At 31.0% G+C, this 25843-nt stretch overlaps 2 protein-coding genes across 3 annotated transcripts in view; both read right to left on the reverse strand.

The window, feature by feature from the left end:
* Positions 1-13038: 13038 nt before the first annotated feature.
* LOC124530521 (multiple inositol polyphosphate phosphatase 1-like) lies at positions 13039-15028 on the reverse strand. Its single transcript, XM_047104706.1, has 5 exons — positions 14828-15028; positions 14329-14750; positions 14136-14234; positions 13604-14061; positions 13039-13282 (listed from the first exon to the last, which is right to left on the reverse strand). The coding sequence occupies exons 1-5, from the start codon at positions 14988-14990 to the stop codon at positions 13120-13122; spliced, it is 1305 nt and encodes a 434-aa protein (XP_046960662.1). The 5' UTR covers positions 14991-15028; the 3' UTR covers positions 13039-13119.
* A 4732-nt stretch (positions 15029-19760) lies between these two features.
* Positions 19761-25843, reverse strand: part of LOC124530697 (glutamate receptor ionotropic, NMDA 3A-like) — a 38913-nt gene continuing 32830 nt past the window's right edge. The window contains exons 11-14 of one of the 2 annotated variants that reach the window (XM_047104952.1): positions 23864-24030; positions 23362-23481; positions 23185-23255; positions 19761-23086 (exon numbers count right to left, since the gene is read on the reverse strand). In XM_047104952.1, the coding sequence (XP_046960908.1) occupies positions 22408-23086; positions 23185-23255; positions 23362-23481; positions 23864-24030 (1037 nt within the window). In that variant the 3' untranslated portion in view covers positions 19761-22407. The remainder of the gene's footprint in view (positions 23087-23184; positions 23256-23361; positions 23482-23863; positions 24031-25843) is intronic. The other variant, XM_047104951.1, reaches the window with a different exon arrangement.

Here is a 25843-nt window from a genome sequence, read left to right on the forward strand (position 1 = left end):
TACATGAATGAAGTAATTCTATATCAGTTATCTGACTACTGATAGGATCAGATGGAGAACTTCGAGTTTTGCAACACCCTGAGAAAGGCATTGCCTGATTTATGGATTCTTACAGCACCAATGTCTTTAGGTGGTGGTGACCAGTCACCATCAAATGGGCTTTTCGCCGGTTTGTTAACCAATGATATTTCCATGTTCGGAAAATAATACATGAACTTCTTTAGTATTAATTTTATTAACATAACAATTAATAACATTAAATGCTTAAATATATACAAATATTTCTTTAGTTGATACAAATACATGAATCCGACCTTCTCTTTTTTTAATTTTAAGTGTTGCATTACTTTTGTTCACAATCATAAAACATTTTACTTTTCAGCATTTATTTGTAGCTTGCGGATGACATACGCTGGCGCCGGCCTGACGCCAACTCACTTTATAATCCTTTTGATGGTGAGCTGACTTCTCGCTAACACTTGGATTGTTAAGACATTAAATGCAATGGAAAGTATTTACACTGCTATCTCAATAGTAACCTTTTTCAGTTCTTATGACCACACATTGAGTTGGTATAACAGTCTTGTATACTGTGGGAAGTCACGACTTGAAGATTCCTTTGTTATGTGACTTATCTATCCATATAATATAATTGGAGTGTAATAGTAGGTAATATTAAAATAACCTTTTTATACTTAATGGATATGTATGTTACAAAGGAATAAATCTTAATGTTTATTACCATAAGAATTAATAACAATAAATGCTAGTTACTGAATAAATCTTGACCGCGTGGAATGGTGGCAAGAATGCTAGCAGCATTTCCTCGTTGAGTCGCAATTCCGATCCTCTGGGCAAAAAACGAGCCAGCCCTCCTGTCACCAGTGGAGGTAATAAGGCGAGGTGTTATACTTATGTTACATAACTGTTTATCTGTTTATTTCGATTAATCTTTAATCGAAATAAACAGACAAAAGTATCTTATGAATAGAGTTTTCTATTGTGTATCATTTTAATTTATACTTAAGTCCTTCCTTCGAGTTCAGCGTTCCTTTATACTTAATTTCACTATATTATGCGCCTTAGTTGTTCGCCCGTGAATGATAAAAATATAGAGCTTATTCCGCATTAATAATATTAGTATGGGTTATTGTTCTATTTGAGTTTGTCTCAATCAATGAGAAGAGATTTGACATTCCTCATACGGGGATCTTTTTTTCAATAAGCATTTATTAACAGTAACTAATGAATACTATAAAGTAATGACGCTCAAGTTAATCTAATGTCGTAGAAGCATTGTGTACTTGAATAAACTATTTAGATCTTATTTATACCCTACTATTGTTTCGTTTCAGACACCAGACTTTAAGGAATGAGAATAAAAAGGAATACGAAATAACAAACTGTCGGCGTTAAGTCTACTTACATGTTTTTTAATAACTAATAAAGGTGTAAAAATGTTAGAATTTGCACCATTATTTAAGTCAGATAACAATATAATTTGTTATTTTACCAAAATTAAAAATTGGAAAAATATACTACTGTTCATTTGTTTTATTTCTACTTGTGTGGCAAAAATAGATACATAAGCTTTTCTTTATAATATATACAAACAACAACAACAGCCTGTAAATTCCCACTACTGGGCTAAAGGCCTCCTCTCCCTTTTGAGGAGAAGGTTTGGAACATATTCCACCACGCTGTTCCAATGCGGGTTGGTGGAATACAAATGTGGCAGAATTTCTATGAAATTTGTCACATGCAGGTTTCCTCACGATGTTTTCCTTCACCGCTAAGTACGAGATGAATTATAAAGACAAATTAAGCACATGAATCAGCGGTGCTTGCCTGGGTTTGAACCCACAATCATCGGTTAAGATGCACGCGTTCTAACCACTGGGCCATCTTGACTCTTAATATATACATATAAACATATTAAACGCACCCACCTATACTTGTTATAATTTCATAAGAGAATAACTTTCACACGGATATTAGTTTACCCGCTTTTACACAAATATATTACTTGATTAAATGTGTTAGCATCAGTTATACATGTTCGTAGATGAAATTCAAACTGCAAATATTGTTATACTTAATATAAGACAAATGAGCTAAATTTAAACAGTTTAAACTAAGCACTATTTTCGCACTTATTGCAGTATGTTGGCATCCTGTCTTTAATTTTGTGTACAAGCTCTGTAGAGTTTTTACAAGTTTGAATACGTCTTACAAGTTAAATTTGACCCACTTCCTGTTATCTGATGGATATGATATTTTACACATTAGTTTTGGTAATAAGCCATTTTAATGGAAACCATGACCAGATGTAATACCCAAAATTGGACCAAGGCGAAGAACAGCATGTTAATATCCCACTGCTGACCTTAAAGCCTCTCCCTTTGAGGAGAAGGTTAGGGGCATATTCCATCACGCTGCTCCAATACGGGTTGGTGGATTAATATGTGTCGGAATTTTGTCGAAATTAGACACATGCGATTTTCCTCACGATGTTTTCCTTCACCACCAAACTCGAGATGAATGATAAAGACGAAGTAATTATGCACATGAAAATTCAGTGGGCTTGCCTGGGTTTGAACCCGGAATCTATGGTTAAGCCATCTCAGCTTGTGTAAAGTATATATCCATAGTTTTGTATAAATATTTAATAGATATTCTGATCTCCTCTAGGTTTGTTCCCAACGAAGAAAAGCATGGGCACGAAATTTTGTATACGCATCCAATTGTGACATCCCTTTATGAATGCTACCATGACATAGCCCTGCACTTGACTTGGGCTCCTGGCAAGCGAATTCCTCAACAATTAACAGCACAAACACGAAACTTTGTAAAAGCATTAAACTGTAATATCTCGTTCTTCTGACATAGCGACATAGTTGCTGCTAAGTTCTTAAAGTTTTAAACAATTGTCAGCGCAATCACAAATTTTTGCAGAAGTATTCCACTGTAATATTTCGTTCTAAGTACCACCTCGACATAGTTGCTGCACTTGAAAAAACTTTGAGAAGTTTTTAATGTTTTAAATTAAAACGGAATCACAGAATGTTGTAGATGCATTCAATTGTGAAAACTTGTTAGAAGTCCTGCTATGACATAGCTAGTGCACTCGGGGTTGGCTCCTGAAGACAGATCTGCTCAACAAGAGATTTTGAATACACAAAAATTCATAACTATGTCTAGATACAAGTTGTAGCTTAAAGTACAAAGAATGTAGGTTGGGTTTTATCAACTTCCAAAGGTTATATTAATTTTGTAAAAACGTTTAAATAAAAGCTTCATTTTTTATAAATGATGTTTTTGCTATTAATTTACTTTGCATGTCATATTCAATTGTTGTCGAGTCAAGACGCGCAGTGCTTTAGCGATTTCTTTCTAGTAGCGTTTGTTGGAATAATACAAAACTCTCCTCACAATCAATAATTATCTCTCCTGAAGTGGTTCACGATCCTTCCAATTCGACGATTAAAGTAAGAATGACCATTTCTAGGCTTACTCCTAGTATTTAATGTTTACACGCCCCTCCTCCGACTGTAGCAACATCCGGTTTCGATCCATTTTAAAAACAATTTAGTTTAGTCAAAACCGGATGTTGACAATCAACGCAAATTGTAACAACTATTTAAATCGAATTATTTATGCTGATAATACTTTAATACATTAAAACAATAAAATATGATCATATTAAAATAAATATGCTAACACGTTATTATTTATTCTTATTGTCTAGGCGGACGTGACAAAAGTATCTCGTAGAATTTGTAATTGATAATGATTTTCCATAGCTTGTAGCTTCTTTATTATGAAATGACAATTATGTACTGTGTACTATCGTCACGATAGCATGCGTAAGCGATCCCGTCCGCCGAAAGACGGAGAGGGTACCGCTGGTTTTTTAGTGGGTAAGCCCGGCGTACCCAGGCGCCATCGGCGTCCGGGGCTCCGGGAGTACCACATCCCCCACTTTCCATCACGTTGGGGAAGCGCATAACGCGTTTTTCCAGCGAGAAAAAAAGTACTGTGTACTATAACTGTGACAGCGTGATGCAATTAGAATGTTTGTCATACAAATTCCTACATACATAAATCTAAAAAACCTTTTACACGGCTTGCAGTTCGTGGCTAATCCACGTAAATCTAAATTAAATATTGCGGGATCAAGCACTAACATATGAAAACACTGCATTTTCTTTTCGTGTTTATTGAAGAAGCGAATAAGCTGTAAAACCTTCTCTTCAAGAGGTGACTAGGATAACAACTGGCTGTACGACATCTAAGCTCATTAAGAATCATCTCAGGTGTTCGTACATTACATATCATTTGGAGTAATTCATTTGTGATATATTGTTTGAAATACAGTTTTAATAAATCTTACTTCATTCTTAAAACAAAAGTTAGCCAGGAGTTTATCTGTCATTTATTATTTTTTTATCAGTTTTTTAAATTATATAACGAGAGACAACTTTAATAACGATGAACGAATATAAGCACTGTTGTTATTAATACGTAATAATAGTTACAAATTTATGGCGGGTGAAACTATAAAAACAAGTGGGCTCTAGACGAACATTGGAAAAGGTTTTCCAATCAACCTTACTATTCAAAAGGGAAAGCACTTTCACTAGATCCTTACGATAATCTATCCATAAGTTAATCGTGTATAAAATATCCATACTGACGTATACACATATATGACATTTAATCTTGGTTTGATAACAAATCAAACTAATCACACGAATAACTTAAATGAATGTTCTTTTTTTAAATAAAACACTATTATTATTAAGAATTTAAATGTAGATTAAATGACGAAGCGGTAGATATGCCTCACACTCTTATAATTTAAACTGCAACCGATACGCAAATAAAATAATTTGACTAAAAAATTATTGGCAGATTTTGAAAAGAACTCAGAAATCCAGGATGCAAACTCAGGTATCTCAGGTGCAACAGTTGCTCAAGTTATCCACTAAACCGATGAGTTTTGAACAAAACAAGACGAAATAATTATTTCTTAATAAGCGTAACTACAAATTTGCATAACAAAATCCTTGCACTTAAGACAATTTGACGGATTATGAGGGAATTAATCAATAACGATAATAGTATATAAGTCATAACGAAAATCATTACATGACGTCACTCCTTAAAAATTAAAGCAACTTAATGTTCTTCGTTATTGTCCCCGTACTATTTATTTATTCTTATTAAGTACATTACAAAAATAGTTAGTCGCGTCACAAAGCACAAATCTCTCGGGCTGTTAATTAAATGACCATAATATGTATCCCCGACTTCTGTAAGCCAGGATAAACAATGGCTGCCAGATAAATGCTCCACATTAATATAAGACACTTACTACGGAGTTAGTACATAGTACTGAATTTACTTTGATGATAAATTAAACCCAATTTTAGAATAGTTCTGTTTATTACTCTTCTCTTATAATAGTAGTTGCTAGTTTTACACTAAGGCACTTTTTTTGAAACCTAAAAATACAAATATAATAAATTTAAATTTTAGGGAAACTAAATTCAAGGCAATAATTTTATATTTTGTACATTTTCTGGAGATATATCTTACGTCTCATTTCAATTTATCTAAAATTATCTTCAAAAGCTATGTACCTATATTTAATTAGCATGAACTATTTACAATATGCCATATTTTCAATACCCTTACATTTGTTTTAACGTGAAATATTAAAAATGTAAACAATCTAGTTAAAAAAAGATTTATACGTTGACGGTAAAATGAATTTAAAAATTGTATGAGATAAATTTAACTCAAAAAGGAAAATTTCTCATCCATTCTAATTGCTCATCAAAGGTAACATCTTACACTATACATATAGCATCCGAGAAACAATGTTAAGAGCCGGTGTCGCTGCGAAAAGCTGAAGCCAAAAAAAGGAAAAAAAATATTTGTGTCTTATATCAAATTACTTTTTTGTTCCATTTGCCGTCAAAACGCTTGGCCCTTAGAGTAGTGCCTCGCCTCATTGCCTCCACTGTCACAAGAGGGCTGGTTCGTTTTTTGCCCAGAGAATCGGAATTGCGATTCAACGGGGAAATGCTGCTAGCATTCTTGCCACCATTCCACGCGGTCAAGATTTGTACAGTAACTATGTAGTTTTAGTTCATATTTGTATATATTTGTAACAATAAACTTATATATAGCTATTGTATTAATCTTCAAGCAGTATGTTTCGCGCACACTGTTTTTACATACATTAATAAGGGTAAAATGATTTAAATCAATTATTTCATCCAGCTCAAGCATCATAATAATCTCTTTTAATAATTAATTGCAATAAATAATTTACAGTCCACGGTTGATCAAAAATTATTACCATTAAGGTAATAATTTCTGCTCTAATTGTTATAAATCCAATTAAACTTAAAACATTTTAGTACAATGAGAGCATTTATCGTACGATTTCCGTGTTTTAACAAAACTATTTGCACTTTGATATTATAATTTTTGTTTGTGTTCGTCGTAGGCAAGAGTTAGCGTCAAGTCAACTTGCAAAGGTAAGTATATCAAGAGGAGTTAGTGTGGATACGAAGTTTTAATATTATTCAACGCATGGAGAACGAATACGAGAGAATATATCAACTCACGTATAATTTGTGAAAATTTTCATATCCGTCCCCTTTTTTGTATATATCGTACAATGTATTAAATATGTTTTTTATAAGGATAGGCATAAGTTGTTTCTTTTGTTTATTCTATAATATCGTGTGTTTTTTAAATGGTATGTATCATAGTGCTACCCAAAACGGTTGGTATACATTCCTGTGTATTTATGCTTAGTGACTATTTTATGACTAGACACCGAAAATCCCACAGATTTTTGTGTAATATAAAATATTTTTTTATTGAATTATTTCGTAAAAATACTTTTTGTAATAAAGATTTCTGCAACAAAAAAAAACCACCATGACACCAAAGTCCAGTGGCTTCATTTGTAAATAGTATCAAATATCGCAATGAATTGAATTGGTGGCAGAATTTCATTCTTTACCATCACACATATACTGACGTATCAATCGACACCATTGTAGTAGCGTGGTGGAAATTTGTCTTCAAGGAAATATGATGTCTTGGCCTACCTCGGAATTATAACCTGGCTGTTACTATCCTTTATTGAATATAGATAGAAATTAGTTCTCTCAAAAAATGTATATTAATGATATACTATATAATAATTAACATTAAGTAACAATAACTATATAATGATAATTAGTAAAATTATTTGAAGAATGTAATAGAATAAAATTAAAAATATATATAATTACATAGTTATATCGTAATATAATTAATTAAATTTTATAATACACATCGTAACGACGTATAGTTATCGTTCCGATTCGTGTTTGTAATCGTGTATATTATCGTATGTGTTACAATGACGCTATTCACATAAGTGTGATCCGATAAAACTCTTAGTCATTAAATATTAACTATTCTCACTCGATTTTGCTATCCGTCAGATATTATTAACTTACCAACGACTTTGTGACCATCACTCACAAATTGTTTAACTCGAAGAGCGGACAGCAAAGCGGCAAAACCGTCGATCCAATGCGAATTAGTTCTTAGCTAATACAATAACATTTAACTTCATATTGAAGCTTAGCATTTTCAGAGTAAATTGAATACAAATGAAACAACTACATAAAATTTAAATGTATTTAAATGTTCAAAGTGTTTGTACAATGCTAACGTTATTTCCTGCGCTTTGGATTTCAATTGCTTTATTATACCGATTTCAAAAGCAACGGCGCTCTAGTAATTATTTAGTTAGACGAAGCGTTCGAGTACTACAGGGAATCCTATGACTTGCATAAGTCTTTATAGAATAGAAAATAAAATAAAAAGTAAAGTGCCAGTAAATGTCTCACTGATGGGTGACCCTCTTTCCTGTTAAGTAGGATTTGAGTCTATTCCGCCACGTCGCTCTAATGCAAACTGAGGTATTGCATTTAAAAAGTGACATCGATAATTAAAAATACACATTATATCAAAATACTAAGTACTTTATAAGAAATGTTATAACATTTGCAACGGAAATAAACCTTTAACTTTTTAATACACAATATAATTTAATCGACGCACTCCAGAAGAAATTGTCATCCGCGCTAATGCGATATGTGCGCTTTATTTGAGAGGAAAATGGCTTTTATAATTAAATTTCTTTAAACACCATCAATAATGTTCTTTAATATCTTTAAATGTGATTGTTTACTTTTTCAAAAACAGCAAAAGAAAAAAATGATCTGTTAATAATTGCATGTAATTTTGTTTAAAAATTGTTTCTTTTTTTTTTAAATAAAAGTTTTCTCGTATTAAAACTTCTTGTCACACATTCTCCATTACTTTTAGCATTCTATAGTTAAGCTGTAAAAGTTCGCCTTGGCATCTCTGAGACGTTTTATGTCACGACAGCTTTTATCAAAACGTTTCAAAGCACGCGAGAAAACGTTTGACAGTATTTCAGGAGCTTTAGAGATATACCCAAACATTTGTGCTGGGTTTTCGTATTTCAAACATAGTTTTAATGTGGGGAAATGTTAATATTATTTTCTTATGTTAAAATATATTGTATATTCTGCTAAAGATATTTGTTATTTCGAAATCCTCATATAAACTACAAAATTAAATTCGTAGTATAAAAAAAAATAAACTATTATAATTAAACTTCTAGTTATTTCTTAATTCGTTATACTTGTAGTATATTTTTAAAATTTATAAAGTCTGTATCAGGAACCATGCGGTTTTTGTGAATGAGTTTAAGTAACTTTTTCTGCCCATAAGTTTCCTAACCATTGGTGGATGGCGATAAATTAACCGCGTGAACAGTATGTAGAGTACATAGACTAAGAATTTACTTCGAGAAACTACGAAACTAATACGATTCTAACTTCATAAATATCGCTATTGACATACAAACTTTTGTTCTTATTTTTTCTCCATTAGGAAATGTTTTTCCAAGTTATTCTTAAATACAAACGAAATACGAAATACAATTCACTAATGAAACAAAAACTCTGGAATATATTAATTTAAGTTTTATAAAGAATTTTACTAAAAATGAATGTGTTTTTAAACCGTTTGAGTCTCTGCCAGATTTATTGTAAAGTCTACATTCCGGTCCGTTAGTAACATGATGTGGAACTTTAAATTAAATTTGATTCAATGATTTATTCGTATGGTTATTTGAATATTTCAAAAAAATAATATTAATATCCCATCCAAAAAATATCTGTTCTATAAATCTAATCTATATAAATAGATAATTTTTTTCAGTAACACATTTATTTATTTATTGCACCCAAACTTAAAACCATAAATTACGTTTTTGTTACACAAAAGTTGTATGAGGTGCCACATATCTTCTTTTCTTAATCTTGATGTGTTTTTTGCCTTGCGACATTACATTTAAAATCAAATAAAACCCAATTTCCACAACATTAACTTAAAAATTAAGGATCTCCTAAAATATTTTTCATAACATGAAATATAATAATTAAAAATATTAATTAACGAGACCAGTGACTTTTACTTACATTCACGACAATGCACATTTTCAAAAACGTCTTTTTTAAGGTTTACCTGAGTCGAGATGGCCCTGTGGTTAGAACGCGATGATTGCGGGTTCAAACCCAGACAAGCACCGCTGATTCATGTGTTTAATGTCTTTATAATTCATCTCGTGCTCAGTGGTTTCTGCCACATGTGTATTCCACCAACCCGGATTAGAATTGGTGGAGTATGTTCCAAATCTTCTTCTCAAAAGGGAGAGGAGGCCTTTAGCCCAGCAGTGGGAATTTACAAGCAATTGTTTCAAGGCTTACCCAAGAATTTTATATAAAACTGTAGTTAAAGACAAAATGTTTTCACCAGCACATGCCTGTATAAGTTCAAAATGGTAAGCGTTTTATTCAGTAGGTAGATATAGAAGATCAATTTAAACGAAGATAATTATTACTTAAATAAAACTAATTATTATATTTCTTGGTATTCTCTCATTTATGTTTACAATATTACTATAACTTAATTTTCTAATAAATCGCATTTCATCTAAGATTTCATAATTATATACTATAAGGCACGAAGGTATACTAAAAAAACATATTCTTCATACATATATATTAATTACGTGAATACGTAATCTAACAAGCTAATTCCTAACTGTAGTACTATACGGAGAAAAGTAATAGAAACTTAGGTAACACAAATACATTAAAGTATAAGAGGTGGAATAAAAGTTTTAAGGATCAGTTTGTTTGAACGCCCCTCGAAACGTCATAATCCGCTTTTTGGAGAGCCGAGAAGTGAGCAATAGCTCTTTATCTTTTAATTAGTTTTACACTCGCTGCTCAAGATATATAAGGATTGTAATTTCGAAACTATAATAAGCGAAGTTTTATACTTGAGATTCAAGATTATGCGTCCTCGTAAGTGATAATTGTTTTTTATGGAGTTTCAACATTAATTAAGTTAATATGAGACAACATCACATACATTACTCTGATCCCAATGTAAGTAGCTGAAGCACTTGTGTTATGGAAATCAGAGGTAACGACGGTACCACAAACACCCAGACCCAAGACAACATAGAAAACTAATGGTAATCTACATCGACTCGGCCGGGAATCGAACCCGGGACCTCAGAGTGGCGTACCCATGAAAACCGGTGTACACACCACTCGACCACGGAGGTCGTCGAATTAAGTTAATATATATCTGACCCGATTAAAGTGACATTTATTTATGATTCAAAAATAAAGATTCATCTCAAGTTATTAATGAGTTCTTGTGTATTTTTTTGTAGATATAAAATATAATGACTGATGAAAAAACAACAAGATGAAACAATAAATAGAGCACAATCTAAAAGGTCGAAATGAGGAAAGATCAAAAGAAGGACGAACATTTCAAGTCTTCGTTTTATTTCTTAATTCGCATACAGAATATTATATTGTCCGTCTATTGTTATTAATATACGAAAAATATGAATACCGCGAATTATCTATATTATTAGAATAAGCCGATTTTTGTGATAAATAATCGTTTATGGTCTTATTTTGAAGAGTTTAAGTAAGTTTAAATAATTCATTCTTGATTGCAATTTACTACATTGTTACGTTGTTTACGATTTAATAAATAATTTAATTTAGAGAGAGTAAAAAGTTACTGGCCAGATAGAGAGAGGCACTGTGGCTGCATAACAAAAAAATAAAAACAAATTTAAAACATGCGAACATACGTCGTCAGTTTACAATGAAATTCAATCAAAACAAATCCTGTCATAATTTGTAAAAATCTACTGAATAAATGCGAAGTTTCGCATTCAATTCATTAGTAGATAAATAAAAAAAGAGGTTTATTTCAAATATAAAAAAAAAAACAAATAGATATGTTAAGATAATAATTATAATTGAAAATGAAGATACATTTTCCTCCGATGTAAGGCTAGAATATTTTCCCACAGTTTGTTATTCAGTTCCTCTTTTCCTTTGTACACCACCGGGGTCGGATATTGGAAATGTTATGGAGCCATGACGGTTCGTAGTAATACTAACGATACATTAGATAACTTTCTAATAAGCTGACTTTGCCCTTACAGTTAGTTAGTAATAAATGTTCGAATGTGTTTAAAGTAAGTAAACAAATATACATACTTGTTTTATGTACACTATGGAAAGTCTTTTTAAATAGCAATAATGGATATGGATTTTTTTTTTTAAAAATATATAATATAAATTGGTAAAACCTGGGGCAAAGTATGTATGATATCAGGCAATATAATTTATGACATCCTAATAATTGGACTAAGTCATTGTAAATTATATCATTAGCACTTGTTCCGAAAGTGTAAAGGTGAACTGGGCGCAATGTCCTTGCCTGTTATTGATTAAGTGACGATTCATAATTACAAAGTCAATATAATGATAGTCATACTATTTTTTATTAAGTTCGTATAAAAACGCAATTATTTATTTAATATATACACACACATACAATATATAAGCTACATACTTATTATGGAGTCCTTAACTTAATTTAAATTAATTAAATTTTCACTACCAACACTATAAGTATGAAAATTGAATAATTGTTCTCCTAGAATTGTATCATACGTTCGTTAATAGTTAATGACTTAAGTCAATATAATTACCAAATCCAAACAAGTTAAACAGGATATTACGTCATAAAAAACAATTGTATTAAAATTTAATTCGTTTTTGGACATTAAAAATTGAGAAGAAATATAAACAACAACAATGAGCGTGATATTATTGTTATTAAATTTTATATTGAATAGACGCTCTTCGCAATTATTGGTCATCAAAGAATACTACTGATATTTTGGATATTTTATTTTTATAACATATCTTTGATTAATTACTATTGATTCAATAATTGATTGATTTCATATTTAAGTCCCGTCAAAATATTTGATAAAAATGTGTATACACATATCATAAGAATTTTATTATATTTAAGAACCTGTTATTGACAACAATTTTAATAATTTATGCGTGATGCTTCTTAAAGACCTTAATAGTAAGTCTGTGATGTATTTTATTATATCGGTAGAACGACAACGACACAAGATTTCAAGATCGACATGTAAAGAGAGTACAATTACAAAAACATTTTTCCTATAAATTTCGGATCTTTTAAATATTTACTTCAATGTACCAAAAGCAACGCTATTACATATTACTTTTAAATATTCCGTAATATGAAACAAATATATACACGCGCGCTTGTTTATCCTCGAGAGATTATTAAATTAATTAACTAGATTTAACATTGCACATGGAAAAGTTTACTTTATCACGTGTCTTATACATTACAAATTAGTTTATCAAACTCCGTTAATACACACTGATTTTATTTTATTAATTAAAAAACAAACATCAATGTACATCGTTTAATAACAAAACATACATTTGTTGGAATATTAGAAAAAAATATACATTGCAGAATAATAATTTTGTCTCGAAAATATTTATGAAGTAATATTACATGATAAAGAGAACTTGTTTTAGTTTCTAACAAGCTTTTGTTCATAGATTAATACGGTTAATTCTGAATCTCGCAGAAGTCGATAGTTGTGTTAATAAATGGTCGCAATTTGGAGTCGAACTCTCGCCAGGAACAAACGCCCTCCTCACATATCGATCTCATCGGCTCTTCGTTTAAGTAGAACACAACGTTGTAATCCGATAAGCCCTCTTTTACACATCTGTGAACAAAATTTCGCACAAATTATAAATTATTCTATACATCAGTAATTGGCTTAGTTTAAGTTTAACTTTTGCTTTCTTAAGCTTCCGTATTTCATGGTTCTAATTTAAATATTGTAGAATCTGTATTTTTATTTACTTGATGATAATTGCTTAGTTACTTGAAAAAAGGGGAAGGTTTTCAATACGCCTGAATTTAATATCACTTTTTCGGTAAGTAATGTTTTCACAAATGAAAATATACATATAGAATTTTATTCTATCTATTCTTGGCTGGTTAGAAAAAATGCTACAAATAAAACCGTTTATGCAATACGTACCGGTTTAAGACTGCTACTAAATTAGCCGAAAACACAGAAATCTTACTCGTCCTCCATTTCCTTTCACGATCTCTGTTAGAACCAGTTAGTGGCTCATTGTCTTTGAAAAGCCCTAGCGCTGTATAAATCTGATCCAACATGGTAGCATGAGTGACATACGCAACGATCTTCTTGCCCTCACCTCGTTTTACATTTTCAAAACTCTGTACCAAATCTCCTAACGGTATTCTTCCAAATATTTCATTCACCGACGTTCCATAACCATTTTTGTAATAATGTCTTAAATCTTGGATGTATTCGAGGACTTGTAAATCATCCTTGGTAAAAAGTGCACACCAGGGACTAAGTTTATCGTCAATGGCGGACCACGTATAACGACATAAGTCATATAATGCTGTAACGTTTTCATCACTGAGTGTGTAATCTATTCCGCTCCTCCTTTGAATTCGGTCTTTTGTCTGTAAACAAAAATAAAACGACAAAATAATTATAGTAACATTGCAGAGTAATACTAAAAAGTAACTTTTATTACCGCCAAGTAATCTGATGTATTTAGAAATTTGTCAGCTTCTGCAAAGATTTCAGGATTGTTTTGGACATTCTTCTGATAAGATGGACACGTAGCGTATGGCTTGAATAAAAACAAAAAAATATTAGTGTATAAACATAAAATCATACACAACTATAATCAAACAATCAATTAGTAAAAATATATGTTTTCTTACGTCCATTATATCAAGGTCAGATTTGGAAGCATCGATAATTAAATTTTTATTTCCTAAGCCCATGACGAAATGTTTAATGCTCTTTTCAATCCAAGGGCCTCTAGCGGATCGAAACGTGTAACTATCCTTTTCGAGATTATTTAATAACGTCGGGAATGCTTCTTTCAAACGTTTGCCGAGGCCGATCATTTCTTTTCGACCTTCTTCCGTTATGTCTTGTTTTCCGTCGAAAAAACTGCCATTGAATTCCCAGTTCCGCAAATTCTCAACGTCCTGGGCACAAAGCGAACTGTGACCCTTTTCATAGCTCGATACGACATAATTCCTAATGGATATTGCTTCTTTCATCATTCTTCCGAAATGAGTGCTCGGTTGTCTCTTCCCGTGTCTGTATATACCCCATAGGCTGACTGGTTCACACCCTATGACGAAAGTATTATAATATAAAAATATATAATAATCAAGTGGGTGAATTACTTCTACAAAATATTTAACTAACCTTTTAATTTAACAATCGAATCTCTAATGTCTCCTCGCACAGAACTGTATGGAGTTTCCGTAGATAAATACTTATAAGGGCATCCTGTGTTCCAGTAACAATAAGCTGACTTTGCAGTATTAACATAGCAAATAAATAATATTGCTAAAGTAACTACTATCATTTTGGTTTATATTACAAACTTCTAATATTAAATTTGAAGTGTCTACTCTGATGAAGTCAAAAATGAACTAAGTATCATTCGATATTTTTTCATACATTTTGGATCATTGAAACAAGTTTACAAAAAGTAAAAAATATTTACGGGGGCGTCATAAAACTGTCGTCTTCGTCAAACTCACGAAGACAAGGGCACCTACTGTTGGTTTTGTATTTTTTTCCAAATGTTTATCAAAATAAAACATATTCCATTAAATTGGATTATTATAAATATCCATTAAGTTGTTATATTTAAACTATAACGAGAAATATTTATCATAAAATTTTATTTATACAGTAATAAGTATAATATGAGGCTTGATGGCAAACAAAGCATACTGCATGTCAAAGCACATTGTGTGTTACATTTACATAATATAAATATTTATTTAATGTTCCGATAAAGAACGAAAATTATCTTTATTGCATTTATTTTGATTGTTTCCAATTAAATCAAAATTCCACTATGATTGTTGAGTAAAATACAAAGTACGCTATAACCTAGAAACGACCGGATCAAATTAACCGAAATAAAAAATATACGTGGAACAGGTGGTCGATGTAGATTCATGAATAAGTTAGCCTACCTTTTGTCGCAGTCCGAAAAACAGCGAACAAACTTCACAATAGGTTCTTGTTTATTCGCGATAACAATGTTTTTACCTGCTCATGATTTATTTAACATCACTAATCTGTTGCAATCAAACTAAAATAGACTATAACAATATTTTATTCTGTTCAAACGGAATCATCGCAAAATACTTACTCGGTATTGAATACTTGGGCTTTGTGCATAGTCTGTGTTGGTTCCACTTAGTAATCGTATATTCTATCACTAAACAGTACTATGTATTAGCAGTATTCTAGTAAAAGGGTGAGTGGGCTAATTATTATAATTCTTGGAATTATTAATATGTAATTGTAATTATTATGAGAGCAAGAATATAATTTCTTTGTTATATATAATTATATATAATTTCCCTTGAATGTTGGTTATTACTCATTTGGGATGAAAAGAACGTTTATTTTCCGAATCTGGCACAAATTATAGCTGGAAATTTTAATAACACTAATATATTATTATAATAATTAATCTCGACAATATTTTAATAATTGATGACGGGATATCCATAGATTATAATTACATTAATACATAATCAGTCTCAATTTAAAGTGCTTGGTTTGTGTTTAATTCATCTCATACTAAATGGTTATGAGGAAATTGATAGCAATCTGCATTTTTCAGATGAAATTTTTGGGCATGTGTATCCGCTAACCCGCATTCAAACAGCGTTTTGTAATAAACTTTAAACCTTTTTCACGAGAGGTTTAGACTTTTGTCCAGTGTAAGTGGTACTTCTAGTTTCTTTCGTACATAATCATGTAAAAATCGTTTCCGAATCTTCTGAGATAAAATTCAGTTCAACTCATAAATAATTCATAAGGAATAGAAATATTGCTTGTTGAAAAAAGGGAGTTGCTCGGCAAAGTTTTTATTTCATATACCTATTTATAAGATAGTAGTTTATATAGTACATAGAAAAAGCAACAAGATATACCAAAAGTTTTTATCATCCTGACCTGCCAAATACACGCGTAGTTTATATTGAAATAGGCATCCCGGCTATTCCCAAGTGCACTGAGCACTGAACTTTTAAATAGCTCGAGGCCAATTTGTCCAACCTCATGAATTGGCATACATCCAGACATACTAAAACGCAAACGAATTTACCTAGTAAAAACAGAGCATTTGTAATTATTAGCAAACTTCTTTAATTATATCTCGTTGAGGTACTTACATAAATGTCCATTATTTTTTGTTATTTTAAATGCCTGTAGTTTATAATATTGCCCGTATTATGAACGCATACGTCTTTTAGCATTTTATACTTATGTTGTTTTTGAAGAACACGTTTAAAGATTTTTGAATTTGCATTATAAATTGAATTTAAAAAAAAATAATAATTGACTATCGATCTGGTAAACTAAGCATCGAAAAATGTAATTCTTATTTGTCATCTTTCAAAACGTTGCGTGATGGGAACCACTCATTCCCCATCATTCAATAAATTATTACATAAATAGGAAATGTAAAATGTAATCAGTAATTTAGACAATTAAACTAAACATATATGTGTATACCAACTGTAATACCTATATGTGTGTACAAATTATACTATACGACATAATTTGTATTATCTTCTAAGTAATCACAATATCTATAAATAAAAATTTCTAATTTAATAGCTTATTCCAACCTACTCGACTAAGTTATTCTAAACGAAACTTAATAATGACCAATATAAAACTTTTGTTCATAAATCTAAAAAAAAAGTATAATAAAAAAGAGAGTTAATTGATTACTACCACTGAGTAGAGTGATTAATCAGTATGAAATAAGAAAGGTCGAATCAATTGGCAGTAAAGCCTAAAGTGGATTTTCTATTTTTATCTGAACAAAGACGAGGCCAACATTTGACCTTTTAAACCAATCTTTGTTTGAATAAAAAAAAAACGGTTATGCTATAAAAGCTAAGAGCGTAAAATAAAAGAATAAAAATTCTAGTAACAGCACGCAAATTACTTTTTCGTAACAGATTTATTGGTTGATCATTTTCAATCGTAAATAATTTCTAACAAGTATTGGCATACTTATTAGGAATAATACGTAATTATGTATCTTGTTTTATTTATAGAATGTCATATCAGGACAATTACGAATTGTACGTGGTAAATTGGTACACAAAGTCTATTTTATCACAATGCTTCATTTTTATTTATCTCCTTACTATTATATCATATCTCATATCATTTTTATTTATCCAACAACTTCACTTTTTTATTTTTATATTGTTATTTATATATTTTTTTATGCGTAGCCTTAATGCTGGAAGAGATCGCTGGCATAGAGATTAGATCGTCTATTGTAGATCCCCTTTTATAGTTTAATTGGTAACACTAAAGAGTTTTGAATTGTAAGTATATTTTTATTGACTACCACCTATTACAAGAAATAGTAAGCACTGCTGCAGTCCAAGATTAATCGCATTTGCTAAGAAAATTCTGATTTATTTTCTTACCTTGAATCCAGGTGATAATGCTCTTGCTGAGCACAATGTCGCTAGAAAATTCCACAGCTTGGCTGTCAAACTACAAAATTAATTTTCGTGTCACTCCCAAGATGTGATGTCATATATAAAATAGTTTTATAATAGTCTGGTCTCTGGTATCTCGTTGTCTCCATTTTCAAAGTATACAAAGACTAAACATTTCCACATTAGGATACAATGATTATTACTAACACAGGGACAGTGAGTATAAAATATGAAAAAGCAAAACATCTTGCGAACGCATTTCGATTACGTAGGCGTGTATAACAAATAACAAATCACGACTAACAGTTCGAAAGACATTCCAACTATCTGAAACGCCTTTGTGTTTTGAGTAATGACAGTAATGTAGTCTTGAGATATTTTTATGAGCAACATATCTTTCTACCGAATTTAGAACCCAATCGATACTATAACTCCATCTTCAAGATTCGTCGGTAATTTATTTAATGACTGCTTTAATCTCCAACGTCGAACATTTCTCGACGACCCTCGTCAGTGAGACAATTTTTCTTTTCAAATCGCTGTCAGGAAAGCAATCACGTTAGTTTTCAATGTCATGGTACAGAATGTATCTCTTTTGTCTTCTAAAACTACAAGTATCAAATTAATCAAGTTATCAAATTTGTACCGTACCGTTAAATTACAGTAACTGTAAAAAAATATTGAAGGGCTTAAGCTACGATTAAATAAAAAGTATATTACGAGTCAAAAAAAATCATACACTAATCTAATCTCACGTACATACAGACACTTAGACACACAATCACACATATTCGTAGTTTTAATCTAATGTTAAAGCAGAAAAAGTAACAGCCTGTAAATTTCCCACTGCTGGGCTAAGGCCTCCTCTGCCATTAAGGAGAGCGTTTGGAACACATTCCACCACGCTGTTCCAATGCGGGGTGGTGGAATGCACATGTGGCAGAATTTCAATGAAATTAGACACATGCAGGTTTTCTCACGATGTTTTCCTTCACCGCCGAGCTCGAGATGAAATGTAAACACAAAATTAAGTACAAATATATAGTGGTGCTTGCCTGGGTTTGAACCCGAAATCATCGGGCAATCACTGGGCCATCTCATTTCTTGATGTATTTGTACTGTTAAAAAAATTTAGCATGGCTGGTACATATATTTTTATATGGTAGAGTGGATCTGTCTCAAGTACTAGTTTGATTTGGTTCTTAACCTGCTATAGATTAAGTCTTTTGTAAGTAGCACAATAAACATTTTTTATTTCATCTATATATTCTACGATATAAGTTCGATAAAATAATAAAAATTTTGAATTGCGTAAATAAAATATTAGATTTAGTAATTGTAAAGGATTTACGTTCAAGTGAAACAACTTATTTCCCACAAATAGTTTATTTTTTTTACTATTCTCATATTTTTACTGAGGAGCAGTTACTTTAGTTGGTTTTGTCTACAAAGTTTACAGGCAATACTATTTTGTATTAAGTTTAATGTTATTAAGACACATTTTGTATAAATAGTTTGACTTGACAAACTGTCAGAATGTAATAATTATTAGTAAAATATTTAAAAGGCTATATCGCAATTTAAAGAATAGAAAATATAATCACTTATCAATTTTATTTCAATGAATGAAAATTGAAAAACAATTATCTAAAATTTAGTAGATATTATAATTTGAATTTATGAAGAAATTAAAAAGTAAGTATGCTCTGAAGTTGTTGATTGTACTTATTCAAAACAAGAATCAACTGAAAATTTCAAACAAATAGTTTAAATTATTACGATAACGATTTATATAGCCCTCATATTCAATAATATTACTATAGTAACTGCCCCATTGTAAATACCACATAATTACGCTGATCTAGCGTCACAATACCAATTGTATATTTACATCAATATGCCCATAACTAATTCTCATTACTATTACATTTTATAATATATCTAATAAAATTGGCGTCTTGTGTACATAATTATTTATATTCTAAGATAACAATATTTTTCATTATCGAGTCAACGAAATTAATTTCGTAACATAAGTCAATAACGCTGTTACAAACGTTCATATAAAACTCAAAACAAAGTATATTCATAATTATTTAAGTGACAGCTTAAAATATTCACGTAAATTAGAAGGAATAAGGACAGAGAATTAAAACCTTTGAGTACTATCGCGTTGTATACAGAAATTATTCCAAGTCATTAGGTTTTATTGGGATTCAACAAGAAATAGAAGACAGTAGACGTTTTGCATCGTTAACATTTATGATAAACATTTTAAATATGATATCGTTTGTAGAATAACTATACATTCAAAAATCCAAATCTCACGTGTGTGCGCAGTTAAGTACGCATGTTTATGGATTTGTGTGTATGTAGTGTTTATGGGTGTTTGTTTAAAAGTGTCTGACTTAGTGCATGTAAAATTCAAGAAAAATATATATTCAATTCAATATTTAATAATTAATATGAAGTATTAAACTAACACGATCTTTGCGGAATCAGGTAGACTACTAACGATATCAGTCGAGTATTTATTTAGTTTGACAAGTTATAGTGTCCATAATATCTATCATGTAGGTATTTTAAATATTTCGATGGTCTCAGTTTTTGTCTGTCTTCATTTAATCAAATTAATACTGTTTTTATACATATATAATATTCTTTAACGTTACGTTTATTGCTTTATTGATTTGTCAAAGATTAATAATAGAAAATGATTACAAATAATATTAAATGAGATAACGGTGTTATTTCCACTCAAGTCTAGATCTTATTAGTTCTGGTTACTTCTATTTATCTACTTATATATTACCTACTCTATATATTTTTAGTAATAGAGAGAAATGCATAAGACTTTAAATATCACTAGATGAATCACATCCAATAGAACTATAAATAATAAAATATTTACCAAAAAATCTTAGTTGGTCCAAAATCGAGTAAAACCAGTAAGTAATTTGACCATTATATGTTCTTAAACGAAATGTTTTACTAGAAAACTCAAAAGCACGATAACTTGAGTTACAAATATTTAAAATTCATATCCTTAAAGACACACAAATACAAAAAGCATTCTTATTTATAAACATAAAAATCTGAGTTATATGGTTTATTTAGCATTAGTATAACAACATTTATTTGAAAAATATTGCTTGTCAATTTCATCGAGAACCATAGAACTACTTAAAATAATTTTATGTTAAAACTTGAATGAACTATAAGTAGGATAATTAGTTTGAAAGAGGAAACATCTAAACTAAAGTCTAGGGTGCAAGTCTAGGAGTAATCGTGTTATCTTAACTATCTATAAAAATAAAAGTTGGCAGTATTTTTGCTTTACGTTATATTTTCATATTTTATAGTTTTAACGTTAAGTTCATATGAACGTATCATTCATCTCGAGTTAGCGTCTATTATATAGCTTATATTTGGTGCTCAATTAAGTCCATCCCTTTTCAGAATTTATATTTAGAAAGTAATTTATTTTTAAACTCGTCATGTTGTAAATAAAAAATCATATTTTCATTTATTAAAAAAATATAGAATTTGCTACATATAAACTTTGCCGATAGCTAAGCGTAGTTAAAATCTTAAACAAAATAACATCCGATATATAAATGACAGCGATCAGTATTTTATCTGTCGTAATAAAATTTAAATAAAATCATAAATGTATCATAAATATTATTACTTACTAATTGAATTGATTAAATGGCATATCATGCCTATAAACACACAAATACTTTTACTCAAACACACTTGTGACTAAATATGATTATATCAATAATTCCACATACACATGGTTTTGTTTAATAACTACAATAATGATTCGTCTACGAAAAAGAAAAATTCTATCGCTGACTAGACTAGGAATAGAATAAAGCACTTTAAATTTCCTGGTCACAGCTATAATTATTTTATATCAACACTTAAATGAATCGAGTCTAATCCAATTATAATTACTATAGTACCTTAAATAGATTATATGGACGTAAAAATCTCAAAATTCAGTATCTATTACGTACCTTTATAACTGCTTGACGCGAATTTATAAATGAAACCATCAAATAAGGCAGCGTCGAATACAATAACAGCAAGACACTCAAATGAACACTGGTTTACTACGTCTGATAAACATTCGCATCAAACAATGTAAAGGCACCAGCTCGACCATAACGAACAACTTGAAAATACTCCTTTTCATTCACGACTCCAGCAGATATGAGGAATATGAAGTGATATTTTTACTAAAGATTTTTTTTCCAGACAATCTTCTGAATGATTCTTTCATCCCGGATCTTGTTTCGGATCAAGACTTGCTCTCCTTTCTTGTAACGCTGCCAGTAAAGCTTCCCTTACTTCTCTTTCTGAACTTCGCCATAATCTTATAAGTTCTTCTTCTGACAGTTGAGATAGTTCTGATCTAGCACTCATAGGAGGAACCCGAGGATATGGCGGAGCAGGAGGAATGTCGCCTTCTTGGGAAACCATTATTTCTATGCTTGCTCGATGACTAGGAGCATCTATAGTAAGATAGTTGGCTGACGATTCCGAAACATCTTGATAGGATCTAGTCGAAGATCTCTCTGGTCTTCGAACCATAGGTGACGGCGTTCGCAATCTACTGTTAATATCTGGAGGTGAATTAGTTAAGCAACTAACATCGCGACTCAATCTTCTTCCGATGTTAAGGCTTGTTTTTTCGTATATGGACGCAGAATCTGATTCTAAAACGGAATCAGTACTGAATCTTCGAACATTCAGCCCGGCAAGACTACATCTTTTTCTACGGCTTCTTGGCGAACGAAGTTGACGCGGCGATCTACTTTGTCGCGGTGAACGACTTGAAACTTCTGGAGACGGAGATAGAAACTTTGACTCTGTAATTTCTTCTGAAACTTCTGACGTTTCGACTGCAACATTCTCTTTAATCGAATCCAATGAATGATCGCGGCCTTGTTGTACTCTGTAATATTATTGTTTATAAAAATAATAAATAAACATAGTCAGCAATCTTATTAAGATGAATCAAAATGAAATCAAATGAAGGTTAATTAAATATACCTTCTAATTTCTTGAATCATTTCGAAAAACTGGGCTTTACTTTTTCTTCTTCTGCGTTGCTCGTGTTCCTTCTGAAACAAATGTAATTCCTATCGTATTGTGATAATATTAAATAATCATAACGTAAAAAATCTTCGTCTTTATTCATACGTAATACCAGAATAATTGGAGTCTTACCCTTTTCACACTTTTCTGGAATAATGACGTGAAATGTCCTTGACGAATTGTATTTACTAACTCTCGAGCTGCATGGTGGGGGGATACTAATTCCACGCAGTTAATAAATCGATACAGTTTCTGAAACAAATAACCAAGCTTTGAATAGCAAACTGACAAGAAGCAAATAATATAGTCGCTCTAGAGACAATTAGAGTAGATTGTATTCAGTCTACAAAGACAAGTGGGACGATCAGTGTTAAGACCAGCATTCTCCACGGTTCGCTCGATACAGTGCGAGTTTTATTTTTTACTGAAGAAGATTAATAATGTTCCTCTCCCAAAAAATGCAAACATTGGAAAAGTTTTATATTTATGCTCTTGTAAATTTTAACTATTATTATTATTCTTGTCCCTTTGTTTAATTCATACTATTAAAAGCACATAAACTTTTTACCTAAATTATTTATTAAAGCTGTGTCTATAATATCTTAAAAGTATTATATAAAAACAATCAAAATACCTGGCTGAAAAACATTACATTTCTACTCCTCCATATAGTTCCTTTTGGCTGGTGACGTAAAACGGGAAGGGTGTATTTATAAAAAAGGTGTTCCAAAATCAATATGAGGCACCCAACGATCATTCCCACTCCCAGAAGAATAAATACACCCGCCACCGCTGCTACGCCTAAAATTTGATTTTAGAAAGTAATTTACGATTTTTGACAGGATTACTTCGTAATTGAAGGTCACATTTGCAAAATTCTGGAAACGTTTTTTGTAAAGAATGTTAATTTCAGTTCGTTTTTGGCACACAATGAATAATTTACTAAAACAAATAAATATATTGCAAAATTTTGGTAATGAACTTCTAAATCAAGTTCCATAAAATCCAATTTTTTCCAAAATCTCAACGCAGATAATATCGTTCAGAAACATTGCACTAAAATCATTTGTAAAATATGCTGTCTTATTACTATGTACTACTACCATCTAATGTCATAGACATATATACGATATATACCTAATATTAATCAGTGTTAAAATATCCCTACACTTATTTTTTCAAACGAAAAGAAATATTTCTCAAGCGAGAACCAAAAACGTCTCCAATAACTTATCTAAAAAACAACCGATACAAACTCGTTCAGTAATAAAACACGGTCTTCGATTTTGTTTAACCTTCCGATAAATCGTACTAAAGCAAATACTGTTTGGTGTGTAATGAGGCGTGGTTAACGTTTCGCGACCTATTGTTAATATATGGCCTATCCAATTGAATGGTTACTAAATTAACTGATCATTATCAGCAGATTTAGGGTAATTTACCTCGTGTGCCTTATTGCTTGACGCTCAAGGTCTATTTTGCTTAGGCTGAGTAAACAAACCGTAAACAAGTAGTAAAACCTTTATATCAAGTTTGTCGTTTAATTAACATTACAAATAAAAGTGGGAAAACAAATATTTTATCGTGAAAATATTGAAAATATCCATATATTTTTTTATTAAAATGCATAAACTTTTCAGTAACTATCAAGTAACTTGACATACATGGCGGGTAGTTAAACATATTGATTGATATGCAGATAGACCTGCTATACGTAAGTTAAGGTACGTTAAGTTACGAGTGCTAAGTTATTCTGTGACCTATTTCATGTTGCACACTTTGACATACGTATAACGCTGAGCTAGGCGACACGTACTAATCCCGTTCAACATTATCTATTCATCACATTTTTAACCTGCGCCTCATTTTTAGCTGAGATTTGCAAGAAAATTTTATAAAATAGGGAACTTTGTGACTGTATGGTAATACACGATTATTGTATATTCGACATTTCTATCAATCATGAAGATATGATATAACAATAATATTATTAGAGCTGTCTGTATTAAACACAATGTCATAAGGTAAACTAAATATATTAAGTCTTAAAAGAATTGTATTGTAATTTACTCTGTCAATGCTTAATAATTAGGTCTTAAATAATGTTCGTTAGCAGTATAGGTTTTTCTTTTTTTTGACAAACTTCATTTGCTTCTGGAACGTTCTCGAATGTGTTAACACAAGATTAAAATCTTTATGGTGTTTTCATTTCCGACATCAACAACACAACCTATCAAAAATGAGATGAAATCAGAGCTGCGGCTCATGTTTTTCATCAAAAAAACGCAACTTGTACTAAGATTCATTATGGACACAAATTCAGCACTTGAGTCTGGTGCTTCCAACGGCTAGGTACCCACAATCTTCTGCCAAGATTTACGAGTTACAAACATCATGTTGGTCTCATTGAGTTTCAAAAACAACCCCCCCCCCTTTTGTACAAAGTTCCACATCTCATCTCTCACAATTAAAGGAAAAATACCAAAAATTCTTTCATATGGTAAATTTGAAGTTGAACGGATCTCGTAATGGGAGACATATTTCGGCTACCCATTTTCTAAAAATCTCGAATTTTCCGTGCATTTTTCTTATTTTTCATTCCGTATGAATCTTC

This window comes from Vanessa cardui, chromosome 6, assembly GCF_905220365.1.
Source record: "Vanessa cardui chromosome 6, ilVanCard2.1, whole genome shotgun sequence".
NCBI lineage: Eukaryota > Metazoa > Arthropoda > Insecta > Lepidoptera > Nymphalidae > Vanessa > Vanessa cardui.